Here is a 13,602-nt window from a genome sequence, read left to right on the forward strand (position 1 = left end):
GTATGACGGTTTTCCAGAACGGTACCGGGTATGACGGTTTACCAGAACGGTACGGGGTATGACGGTTTACCAGAACGGTACGGGGTATGACGGTTTACCAGAACGGTACGGGGTATGACGGTTTACCAGAACGGTACCGGGTATGACGGTTTACCAGAACGGTACCGGGTATGACGGTTTACCAGAACGGTACGGGGTATGACGGTTTACCAGAACGGTACCGGGTATGACGGTTTACCAGAACGGTACGGGGTATGACGGTTTACCAGAACGGTACGGGGTATGACGGTTTACCAGAACGGTACCGGGTATGACGGTTTACCAGAACGGTACCGGGTATGACGGTTTACCAGAACGGTACGGGGTATGACGGTTTACCAGAACGGTACGGGGTATGACGGTTTACCAGAACGGTACGGGGTATGACGGTTTACCAGAACGGTACGGGGTATGACGGTTTACCAGAACGGTACGGGGTATGACGGTTTACCAGAACGGTACGGGGTATGACGGTTTACCAGAACGGTACCGGGTATGACGGTTTACCAGAACGGTACGGGGTATGACGGTTTACCAGAACGGTACGGGGTATGACGGTTTACCAGAACGGTACGGGGTATGACGGTTTACCAGAACGGTACGGGGTATGACGGTTTACCAGAACGGTACGGGGTATGACGGTTTACCAGAACGGTACCGGGTATGACGGTTTACCAGAACGGTACGGGGTATGACGGTTTACCAGAACGGTACGGGGTATGACGGTTTACCAGAACGGTACGGGGTATGACGGTTTACCAGAACGGTACCGGGTATGACGGTTTACCAGAACGGTACGGGGTATGACGGTTTACCAGAACGGTACCGGGTATGACGGTTTACCAGAACGGTACCGGGTATGACGGTTTACCAGAACGGTACGGGGTATGACGGTTTACCAGAACGGTACGGGGTATGACGGTTTACCAGAACGGTACGGGGTATGACGGTTTACCAGAACGGTACGGGGTATGACGGTTTACCAGAACGGTACGGGGTATGACGGTTTACCAGAACGGTACGGGGTATGACGGTTTACCAGAACGGTACGGGGTATGACGGTTTACCAGAACGGTACGGGGTATGACGGTTTACCAGAACGGTACGGGGTATGACGGTTTACCAGAACGGTACGGGGTATGACGGTTTACCAGAACGGTACGGGGTATGACGGTTTACCAGAACGGTACGGGGTATGACGGTTTACCAGAACGGTACGGGGTATGACGGTTTACCAGAACGGTACGGGGTATGACGGTTTTCAGTTGGACCAGGTGAAGAGGCGATTTAATAGAGGTGTTCAAAATTATGACGGATTTTATACATTAAAATTAGGAGAAACTGTTTCCAGTGACAGTAGTATTCCAAGCCAGAAAACACAGATTGGTTTGACTGGCGAAAGAGCCAGAGATGACACAAGGAGAATTTTAAAAATATATAAATACAGGGAACTGCCACAACCTGGAATGCACTTCCAGAAAGGAGGGTGGAAGCTAATTTAATAGTAAATTGGCTTGAGACCTCACGTGATCTTTTTGAGGAATATATCATGGCTATTTCTAATTTTCTGAAACCAGAAAATGACCTTTCAAAGCAGCGGAAGCGATGTTTGTCTGTGAACAATAGGAGCTAACTCGGTAGCCTCATGGAAATTCACACCTTGTTATGTAGGGGCTGGTTTAGCACAGGGCTAAATCGCTGGCTTTGAAAGCAGACTAAGGCAGGCCAGCAGCACGGTTCAATTCCTGTACCAGCCTCCCCGAACAGGCGCCGGAATGTGGCGACTAGGGGCTTTTCACAGTAACTTCATTTGAAGCCTATTTGTGACAGCGATTTTCATTCATTTCATTTTTCATTATCTCTGAAGTGACCCTAATGACACCCTCTAGGCTTCACAGACCAAACTCAAAGGGCCATCTGTATTTAAGAATCCAAGCTGGCCAACCAAAGTCTGCTCGGACAACGATCCCTGCAACCTCCTTTTCAAATCCATAATGGTTAGAACATTAACAATCTCAGGAATCCAAAGGGATGTACACTTCTCAAAACCTAGGTGGCGAGGTGGGTGTCATGTGACATGACACCCCAGCTGGGGCAAGCAGTAATATTGCCTTGTGGAGCTGCAAAGCTCAGTCTGACGTCTTTTCATCTACCAAGCAACACAATGTCCAGGTTCGAAAGCCTCGCCACCTACTCTGTTTCTACTGGAACTTCAGAAGCTCTGTACCATTGCTTGTAAGACTGATTGATCCCCAACGTGCCTATCTCATCGTGGAAGTCAAAACGACTGGAAAGGGAAATTATCCAACCTCAGTTCAGCCTACCGAACTCTATGCAGGAATACACTCTTGATGTTTGATTCTGGAGTCTGGACATGTGTGAAACAATAATTATTTTCTCTGTGGTCTTTCTCCCTGCACATCTTTCTTTCTCTTTCACCACTGTTTTATTATACGAGTGAAAAGGATGCCACGCCGCTACCCTCCTCCTGCATTTGAGCATATGCATATAAACTAACCCTCAGCGTTTATCCTATCACAAACCTGCTAGAGGGTTATTAGAATTTACAGTGCAGGAGGCCTTCTAGTCTGTAGTGGCCCTTGGAAAGAGCCAATGTCTCCACCCTATCTCTGTAACCCAGTAACCCCACCTGCCTTTTGAACACTGAGGGGCAATTCTTTTTTATCATGGCCAATCCAGCTAATCTGCACATCTTTTGACTGTGGGAGGAAACCAGAGCACACACGGGGAGAACGTGCAGACTCCGCACAGACACCCAAGGCCGGAATTGAACCTGGTCCCTGGAGCTGTGAGGCAGCAGTGCAAACCACTGTGCTACCCTTTTAATCAAAGTCGGATCACACCAAAATCGAGGGTTTAGGAAATATGCCACCACTTATAACGGAGGAATCAAAATCAAAACAGCTTTGTTTCCAGGCGGTGGAGAGAGAAGGAATCAGGACAGTTTTTTTTAAAACCTACTCGTTGTCATAACTTTACTTTCAAGAGGGAATTGTCCAATTCTGGTCACCGCACTACCAGAAGGTCGTGGAGGCTTTGGACAGAGAACAGAAAAGGTTTACCAGGATGTTGCCTGGGATGGAGGGTGTTAGTTATGAGGAGATTGAGTAAACTGGGATTTCTCGCCCTAGAGAGACGGAGGCTAAGGGGCCACCTGACAGAAGTTTATAAAATTATTAGGGATATAGAGAGAGTGAACAGTGGGAGGCTTTTTCCCAGGGCGGAAATGACAATTACAAGGGGGCACAAGTTCAAGGTGAGGGGGGAAAGGTTCAGTGGAGATGTGTGGGGGAAGTGTTTTTACACAGAAGGTGGTGGTGGCCTGGAATGCACGGCCAAGTGAGGTGGTTGAGGCAGATACGTTAGTGACCTTTAAGACTTATCTGGATAGACACATGAACAGACGGGGTACAGAAGGATGCAGCAGTTGGTCTAGATAGGACACGTGATCGGTGCAGCTTGGAGGGCCGAAGGGCTTTTTCCTGTGCTGCATTGTTCTTTAAAACATGCAGGGGAAGCATTTACTGGGCTATGGGAAAGTTCAAGGGGGATGGGAACATGGATTGCTCCTTCAGAAAGCTGGCACAGACAGGATGGGCCAAATGGCTTCCTCCTGTGTTGTATGAATCTGTGATTCAAAAACTACAACAATAATAAATGGCAAGCCAAACATGGCTCTGAGAATATCAAAGGGTTTCATTTCTCAGTTAAAATGACCGAGAACCACTGGGCAAAAGCTTCCTTTAAAACTATCGCGAAGGCTAGAATGGCGTATCAACTTACAAGTAAAGAACAAAACTCTACACAATTGCTCATGATTGTGATCATTATATATTCCAAAGAAAAAAATTAACATTTTCAACAGGCTTTACATTCACGAGTGAAAGGAAAAGGAACTGAATATGTGAATCTTTTATTGCCGCGCACAAGTTTACGCCTTACATCGTTTAGCAAAATCAAATAATTGGGGTTCAAGTCACTCATTCAGAATACACTTATTATCTGTGGACCCAGAATTACATGCTGCGTGTAATTGCACTCTACCTACCTGTTCTACCAAGATTTTGGTGAAAGCAGAAGCCAGCAGTGGCAAATTATACTGCCATCTTTCAATACTCAGAGACTGTCAAAGCTCTCTGCACTCAGATTAAAGCTTTGAAACTAGAAAGTGGGCACAGGTGTGAGCTGTCTCATAACCTCTGCAGTTCTTAGTTTGGCTGCAACTTGTATTGATTACTCTGAAGCCCGAACCACCTTGCAGAAATTGAAACTACTATACAGCTGCTTTATAAATGTTCTGCAGAGCCACTGAAGTTTGCCACTTGAAGCTCAATTTAACACATCTCACTTGGGGTTTCTGGTGACAGGATAAATACTCAGTGGGCTCCAGTTAGATCAACACTGTATCCAGGCAACAAGAGTAAAAGGGGTACGCTCTAAGTATTAAAACCAAGGCAGGTGCTCAGACTAGACAACAGGTAAAGGCAAATTCAAAGCCGCTAACGTTACTTACTTGAAATATTACAGAATAAGTGTACACAATATTTGTTTTCTTTTCCTTGTCATCAGCAGGAATCTCCATCGGAGGACCCTCGCAATTAAGGTGGGCCACGTCTGCATGGTTGTAACTGGAGATAAATTTCAAGTGTTATTTTAAACATTGGGAGGCTACACAGAAAAACTGTTAATGTTTCCATACATAGTCAAATAAGCACGGATGATCCTTGCAGCATTTCAGTAGTCAGCCTGCCAATCTGAAAATGCCCCATTCTTTTATTATTCATTCAAGGGATGTGGGTGTCGCTGGCTGGGTCAGCATTTATTATCCATCCCTCATTGCCCTGGGAGGATTTCACAGTCAACCACATTTCCGTGTTCCTGGAGTCACAAAACAGATTCCCTTCCTCAAAGCATGATGAATATAGGAATTTCAGATATATTGTCTTATAAGGGTTAAAAGCCTAGGCCAGTGCATGTATGGCTGCTGCAGTAGTGTTTTTAAAAATTCTGGTTTGCAACGCAGCTAGGCTTTTTGTGAGTGAGAGGTACAATTAAAGCATCGTAAAAGTTCAAACAAATGGATTTCTGTTTATACGAAGTGGGGTCCCTGCAGAGCAGTTAATGAGAAACATTGGATGTGATTTGCAGACTGCGCCGCACTCGACTTGGACGCGACGAGGCCATTTAATCTTGCGAAAGGCTTTTCGTGAGATTTAGTGACCTCGCCACGCCTCGCGATACCTAAAGAGATCTCACGAGGTATCACGATTTGCATAATGAAATGAGCAGTTTGTCTCCCTTGAATGTGGCCACGCTGGAGTTACCCTCGGAAACACCAGCTGGGCGGCGTTTAACACTGACCTCCAAAAATGTGGGCCAGGGGGTCTCCCAGGCAACCAAGGAGCTCAGGCTAGTCAGGGTGTTACCCTAGCACCCCCGATGCCACCTGGGCACCATGGCACCTGCCCTTATGAGGTTGAGTGCAGGGGGCTTGAGGACCCCCTAATAAATCAGTTGGGATGTGGGGAAGGGGGGGTCCACTGGTCGGAGCGCCAGCTGAGCTCATTATGCAGGAAATGAGTCTAAGTGCAGCCTTGGCAGGGCGTTCCTTGCTGAGGCCAAGAAAAGAAACAGAGTCCCCTTTCATAGTGGGGTCATTCACAGCGCTGCAAGCATCGGGAAACCGGCTAAAAGTGCCACAAATAGGACTCTGTTCCGTCAAATTGTGAATGATGGGGGGGAAATCGGGCTGATTCTGGGTGGGGTGTTTTCAAGAGGAAGTGGCGGAAGGAGTGCTGGGAAGCGAGGGCAGTGACGAGGTCTTGCCTACGAGGCAGGGCCTGGTAGGATGGTCATGACAGGTAGGAAGGGTGGGAGAGGAGAGACACATGTCGGAGTAGTGGCGCGGAACATACAAGAGTTAGGGGGACCGGTGAAGAGAGCGGGTGTTTTCTTGCATCTTAAGGGCCTGAAAAGAGCCATGGTGCTGTAACAGGAGACCCATTGCAGGGTAAAGGACCAGGTGAGGCTGAGGAAGGGTTGGATGAGCCAGGTGTTCTACAGTGGCTTCGATAGTAGGGCGCGGAGGGGCGGCTATACTGGTGGGCAAGCGGTTGAGATTCCAAACGGAGAGGTGGTGGCGGATCAAGGGGACAGATACGTGATAGCGATAGGTGCGCTGGAGGGGAGGTCAGTGGGGTTGGTCTGTGTGTATGGCCCGAACTGGGCAGTCATACTGGACCGGGGGGCCGATTGGAATATGGTGCTGGACCCGAGGATGGATAAGTCTCGACCGTGCAAAGGTGTTAGGAGGGTTTTTGAAGAAGATGGGAGGAGCGGATCAGAGGAGGTTTTGCATCCGTGGGACAGAGGGAATTCGCTTTTCTCCTTGATACACAAGGTGTGTTAGAGGATAGATGTTTTTGTGGGAGGGATGGCATTGCTGGTGGGGGTAAAGGCGGTGGAGTACTCGTGATATCGGATCATGCGCCACACTAGGTGGATGCGGTCTTGGAGAAGGGGCCGGCCCAGAGGCTGGATGTGGGCTTGCTGGCGGACCAAAATGTTTGCATTAAGGTGGAGAGGATGAGGGGCAGAGCTGGGGGGGCTCCCGTTTAAAAGGGCCCAGAACAGATTCCGATACCTGGGGATCCAAATAGCCAGGGACTGGACTCAGATCCACAAGTGGAATCTGACCAGCCTGGTGAAGGAAGTAAAAAGGACCTACAGAGGTGGGGCTCATGCCCACTCTCCCTGGGGGTGGGGGGGGTGGGGGGGTTGGGGGGGGGGGGGGGGGGGGGGGGGGGGGGGGGAGATGCAGACAATCAAGTTGAACGTACTGCCAAGGTTGCTCTTCCTGTTCAGATCCATACCAATCTTCATCCTCAACGCCTTTTTCCAAAACGTAGACGGTTTAATCATGGCGTTTGTGTGGGGGGGGGGGCTTAGAACCCGAGAATTCCCAAACTGACACTGCAAAGAAGGAAACTCAAAGGTGGCTTGGCATTCCTGAATCTGCAATACTACCACTGCGCAGCAACTGCAGAAAGAGTGAGGGAGTGGGTGCACAAACCCGGCTCAGTGGGCACGGAGGAGGAAGCCTCCTGCAAGGGAACGACCCTCTGGGCTCTGGCTACAGCAGCATCCTCCTCAACAAAATGCACAACAAGCCCAGTGGTAGCAGCCACACTGAGAACGTGGGCCCAACTGAGACAGCATTTCAGGCTAACTAGGATGCCCCCCATTGCTCCCATCTGCAGCAATCACAGATTCCCCCCAGCCATGCTAGACACCACCTTCAAGAAATGGAGACGGGGCGGGGGCACAATGACGGTCAGGGACTTTTACGTAGGGCACAGACTAGCAACACTGGATGAACTGATGGAGAAGTGGGAGCTCCTGACAGGACAGGAAATGAGACACCTGCAAATAAAGCACTTCCTCCACAAGAGACAGTAGGGTACCCCGGGGCCCCAGAAACCACACTATTATGAATTGAAAAGAAAATCACTCATTGTCACAAGTAGGCTTCAAATGAAGTTACTGTGAAAAGCCCCTAGTCGCCACATTCCGGCGCCTGTACGGGGAGGCTGGTACGGGAATTGAACCGTGCTGCTGGCCTGCCTTGGTCTGCTTTCAGAACCAGCTATTTAGCCCTGTGCTAAACCAGCCACTGGGGGCAGGGGATGGGGGGGCGAAAGAGAGACGGGACGGGGGACGGGACCTGATAAGCACAGGCAGCAAAGAAGGGGGAACTATGTGGGAAAACGTATGGACAGCCGCCACCGCCTTGCAGGGCTCGGGCGCCGCCGGGCAGGGCTCGGGCGCCGCCGGGCAGGGCTCGGGCGCCGCCGGGCAGGGCTCGGGCGCCGCCGGGCAGGGCTCGGGCGCCGCCGGGCAGGGCTCGGGCGCCGCCGGGCAGGGCTCGGGCGCCGCCGGGCAGGGCTCGGACGCGGCTCGGGCAGGGCTCGGACAGGGCTCGGACAGGGCCCGGGCGCCGCCGGGCAGGGCCCGGGCGCCGCCGGGCAGGGCCCGGGCGCCGCCGGGCAGGGCCCGGGCGCCGCCGGGCAGGGCTCGGGCGCCGCCGGACAGGGCTCGGGCGCCGCCGGACAGGGCTCGGGCGCCGCCGGACAGGGCTCGGGCGCCGCCGGACAGGGCTCGGGCGCCGCCGGACAGGGCTCGGGCGCCGCCGGACAGGGCTCGGGCGCCGCCGGGCAGGGCTCGGGCGCCGCCGGGCAGGGCTCGGGCGCCGCCGGGCAGGGCTCGGGCGCCGCCGGGCAGGGCTCGGGCGCCGCCGGGCAGGGCTCGGGCGCCGCCGGGCAGGGCTCGGGCGCCGCCGGGCAGGGCTCGGGCGCCGCCGGGCAGGGCTCGGACGCGGCTCGGGCAGGGCTCGGACAGGGCTCGGACAGGGCCCGGACGCCGCCGGGCAGGGCTCGGACAGGGCTCGGGCGCCGCCGGGCAGGGCTCGGACGCGGCTCGGGCAGGGCTCGGACAGGGCTCGGACAGGGCTCGGGCGCCGCCGGACAGGGCTCGGGCGCCGCCGGACAGGGCTCGGGCGCCGCCGGACAGGGCTCGGGCGCCGCCGGACAGGGCTCGGGCGCCGCCGGACAGGGCTCGGGCGCCGCCGGACAGGGCTCGGGCGCCGCCGGACAGGGCTCGGGCGCCGCCGGACAGGGCTCGGGCGCCGCCGGACAGGGCTCGGGCGCCGCCGGACAGGGCTCGGGCGCCGCCGGACAGGGCTCGGGCGCCGCCGGACAGGGCTCGGGCGCCGCCGGACAGGGCTCGGGCGCCGCCGGACAGGGCTCGGACTCCGCCGGACAGGGCTCGGACTCCGCCGGACAGGGCTCGGACGCCGCCGGACAGGGCTCGGACGCCGCCGGACAGGGCTCGGACGCCGCCGGACAGGGCTCGGACGCCGCCGGACAGGGCTCGGACGCCGCCGGACAGGGCTCGGACGCCGCCGGACAGGGCTCGGACGCCGCCGGACAGGGCTCGGACGCCGCCGGACAGGGCTCGGACGCCGCCGGACAGGGCTCGGACGCCGCCGGACAGGGCTCGGACGCCGCCGGACAGGGCTCGGACGCCGCCGGACAGGGCTCGGACGCCGCCGGACAGGGCTCGGACGCCGCCGGACAGGGCTCGGACGCCGCCGGACAGGGCTCGGACGCCGCCGGACAGGGCTCGGACGCCGCCGGACAGGGCTCGGACGCCGCCGGACAGGGCTCGGACATCGCCGGACAGAGCTCGGACACCGCCGGACAGGGCTCGGACACCGCCGGACAGGGCTCGGACACCGCCGGACAGGGCTCGGACGCCACCGGACAGGGCTCGGACACCGCCGGACAGGGCTCGGACATCGCCGGACAGAGCTCGGACATCGCCGGACAGAGCTCGGACACCACCGGACAAGACCAGACGGAAATGGGAGGACGAACTGGGGACAGAATTGGGGTGAGGACAATGTAGCGAGGCACTGAGCAGGGCCAACTCCATCTCCTCAGGCTAGCCTCATGCAGCTCAAAGTGGTGCACAGCACAGCTGACCAGAACCCGAATGAGCAGGTTCTTCCCGGAGGTGGACATGGCCCAGACAAGGTGGACATTGACAAGACTCTCTGGAGCATGTCCCAGTCACGGAGCAGCATCGGTCTGGACATCAACATGGTGCAGACAACGGGGAGGCGCCAGGTTCTCTCCCCTCTTTCCACCCGTCCCCCCGCCCCCAGTAGGCCCTCAACAGAATGGAGGGTCCCTGCTGTGCTGTCATTTTACTTATCAGTATCTATCCTGGAGTCTCCATTGTACAGGCCTTCTTATGCAGCCTAATTTTTAAAATATAAATTTAGAATACCCAATTCAATTTTCCAATTAAGGGGCAATTTAGCGTGGCCAATCCACCTATCATGCACATCTTTGGGTTGTGGGGATGAAACCCACAAACACAGGGAGAATGTGCAAACTACACACAGACAGTGACCCAGAGCCGGGATCAAACCTGGGACCTCGGCGCCGTGAGGCAGCAGTACTACCTACTGTGCCACCCTGCTGCCTAATTTTTACAGAACGCATGCTCGGTATCCAAAAGGTCCGCTGGCGTTCAAAATGCAGTAAACGGGGCTTCCAGTTGCGGCAATGCGGAGCTAAGCCGCACATTTCAGCAGCTCCCGCTTTAATGGACTTTTGGGCTCTCCGGAGGAGCCACAACAGAAATCTTTTTGATTGAATCCCATGTGGGAAGGTGAAGTAAGGTCCCCTTACGTCGTATGGCGGGGATTAGCGGTGGAGCGACGGAGAAAGAGGCTTTGGAGCAGTAGCAAAAACGAGGGGGGAAAACCAAGATGGCGGAGGGCGGAGATCGAGCAGCATGGGGGCCGGACCAGCAGGAGTTCCTCAGGCGCTGCGTGGAGGAGCTTAAAAAGGAGGTGCTGGCACCAATGCTGTTGGCGATCGAGGGGCTGAAGGAGACACAGAAGGCCCAGGCAGTGGAGCTACGTGAGGTGAGGGATAAAACTAATGAGAACGAGGACGAGATCCTGGGCCTGGCGGTAAAGATGGAGGCGCACGAGGCGGTGCAAAATAGGTGGGCCGAGAGACTCGAGGTCCTGGAGAACAGGTCGAGGAGGAAGAATCTCCAGATTCTGAGTCTCCCCGAAAGAGTGGAGGGGGCTGATGCCGGGCGTATGTGAGCACGATGCTCCATTCGCTGATGGGTGCGGAGGCCTCTCCGAGCCCCCTGGAGCTAGAAGGGGCTCACCGGGTCCTGGCGAGGAGACCCAAGGCTGGCGAGCCGCCAAGGGCGATAGTGGCGAGGTTCCATCGCTTCGCGGACAAAGAGAGTGTCCTGAGATGGGCCAAGAAGGTGCGGAGCAGTAGATGGGAGAATGCGGTGATCCGAGTCTACCAGGACTGGAGTGCGGAGGTGGCAAAGAGGAGAGCGGGCTTCAACCGGGCCAAGGCGGTGCTGCATAAAAAAAGTGAGATTCGGAATGCTGCAGCCTGCGCGACTGTGGGTCACTTATCAGGACCGACACCATTATTTCGAAACTCCAGAAGAGGCTTGGGCCTTTATCCAAACCGGAAAAATTGGACTCGAACTGAGGGGCTGGGGTTGTGGGGGAGATGTTGACTGTATATAGGGTTGTAAATATGGGTAAAGAACGTTTCACGGGTGGGATGATAAATGGGGATGGGGGAGGAGTTCTTTTTTCTTTTGATGAGATAGTGGGGAATGTGGGCGTCGGTGCTGGAGGGAGGGGAGACTCAGGGATGGGGGAACTGGGATAAGGCTGCAATGGGGGGGGGGGGGGGGCCCAATCCGGCTGATCACGTGGAATGTGAGAGGCCTAAATGGGCCGGTTAAGAGGGCCCAAGTGTTCGCGCACTTAAAGGGACTGAAGGCAGACGTGGTCATGCTTCAGGAGACGCATCTGAAGGTGGCAGATCAGGTCAGGTTAAGGAAGGGATGGGTAGGACAGGTGTTCCATTCGGGGCTGGATGCGAAGAATAGAGGGTGGGGAAGCGGGTGTCGTTTGAGGCCAAGAACATAGTAGCGGACAATGGAGGCCGATACGTGATGGTGAGCGGTAGGTTGCAGGGGACGGGGGTAGTATTGGTAAATGTATACGCCCCGAAATGGGACGATGCTGGATTCATGAAACGGATGTTGGGGAGTATTCCGGACTTGGAGGTAGGGAGCTTGATAATGGGTGGGGATTTCAACACGGTGTTGGACTCAGCATTAGATCGTTCCAAATCTAGGACGGGGAAGAGGCCGGCTGCGGCCAAGGTGCTCAGGGGGTTTAATGGATCAGATGGGCGGAGTAGATCCGTGGAAATTTGCCAGGCCTTTGGCCAGAGAATTTTCTTTTTTCTCCCATGTATACAAGGTCTACTCCCGGATAGATGTTTTTGTTCTGGGCAGGGCATTGATCCCGAAAGTGGAGGGAACGGAGTATTCGGCCATAGCCATTTCAGACCACGCCCCGCATTGGGTGGAGCTAGAGCTGGGGGAGAAGAGGGACCAACGCCCGTTGTGGCGGTTGGATGTGGGACTGCTGGCGGACGAGGAAGTGTGTGGGAGGGTGCGGGGGTGCATCGAAAGATATCTGGAGGCCAACGACAACGGGGAGGTGCAGGTGGGGGTAGTATGGGAGGTGCTGAAGGCGGTGGTCAGGGGAGAGAGTTAATCTCCATCAGGGCTTATAGGGAGAAGAGAGAGGGCAGGGAAAGGGAGAGGTTAGTGGGGGAGATTTTAAGGGTGGACAGGAGAGATGTAGAGGCCCCTGATGAGGGGCTACTCAGGGAGAGACGAAGTCTCCAGACGGAGTTCGACCCGTTGACCACGGGGAAGGCAGAGGCACAGTGAAGAAAGGCACAGGGTGCGATGTATGAATATGGGGAGAAGGCGAGTCGGATGCTGGCACATCAGTTCCGTAAGAGGATGGCAGCGAGGGAAATAGGTGGAGTCAAGGATGGCAGGGGAACTACGGTGCGGAGTGCATTGAAAGTGAATGAGGCTTTTAAGGCCTTTTACGAGGAGCTGTATAGGTCCCAGTCCCCAGGGGGAAAAGAGGGGATGCGACGATTCTTGGACCAACTGAGGTTCCCGAGGGTGGAGGAGCGGGAGGTGGCTGGTTTCGGGGCGCCAATTGGGGCGGAGGAGCTGGTTAAAGGACTGGGGAGCATGCAGGCAGGGAAGGCCCCGGGGCCGGATGGGTTCCCGGTGGAGTTCTATAGGAAGTATGTAGACCTGTTAGCCCAGTTGCTGGCAAGGACCCTCAATGAAGCAAGGGAGGGGGGACTCTGCCCCCGACAACGCCGGAGGCGGCGATCTCTTTGATCCTGAAGATTATCATAGATTATCATAGAATTTACAGAGCCGAAGGAGGCCATTCAGCCCATCGAGTCTGCACCGGCTCGTGGAAAGAGAACCCTACCCAAGGTCAACACCGCCACCCTACCCCCATAACCCAGTAACCCCACCCAACACGAAGGGCAATTTTGGACACTAAGGGCAATTTATCATGGCCAATCCACCTAACCCGCACATCTTTGGACTGTGGGAGGAAACCGGAGCACCCAGAGGAAACCCACGCACACACGGGGAGGATGTGCAGACTCCGCACAGACAGTGACCCAAGCCAGAATCGAACCTGGGACCCTGGAGCTGTGAAGCAATCGTGCGGGATAAGGACCCACTGCAATGCGGGTCGTATAGACCGATCTCACTCCTCAATGTGGATGCTAAGTTGCTGGCAAAAATGTTGGCTACGAGGATTGAGGACTGTGTCCCGGGGCTGATTCACGAGGACCCGACGGGATTTGTAAAGGGTTGGCAGCTAAATACCAATGTGCGAAGGCTCCTAAATGTGATAATGATGCCATCGGTGGAGGGAGAGGCGGTGATGGTGGCAGCTATGGACGTGGAGAAGGCCTTTGACCGAGTGGAGTGGGAGTATCTCTGGGAAGTGTTGCGGAGGTTTGGGTTTGGAGAGGGCTTTATCAGTTGCGTTAAACTCCTATATAGAGCTCCGGTGGCGAGTGT

The 13,602-nt window shown here is 55.2% G+C and overlaps 1 protein-coding gene across 1 annotated transcript in view; it reads right to left on the reverse strand.

Annotated features, from left to right (window-relative positions):
• Positions 1–13,602, reverse strand: part of LOC140421321 (transmembrane 9 superfamily member 2-like) — a 254,618-nt gene that overhangs the window by 95,431 nt on the left and 145,585 nt on the right. Inside the window, exon 7 of the mRNA XM_072505969.1 lies at positions 4,574–4,688. Coding sequence (XP_072362070.1) covers positions 4,574–4,688 — 115 coding nt within the window. The remainder of the gene's footprint in view (positions 1–4,573; positions 4,689–13,602) is intronic.

The sequence above is a fragment of the Scyliorhinus torazame genome, chromosome 5 (genome assembly GCF_047496885.1).
Source record: "Scyliorhinus torazame isolate Kashiwa2021f chromosome 5, sScyTor2.1, whole genome shotgun sequence".
Taxonomy (NCBI): domain Eukaryota; kingdom Metazoa; phylum Chordata; class Chondrichthyes; order Carcharhiniformes; family Scyliorhinidae; genus Scyliorhinus; species Scyliorhinus torazame.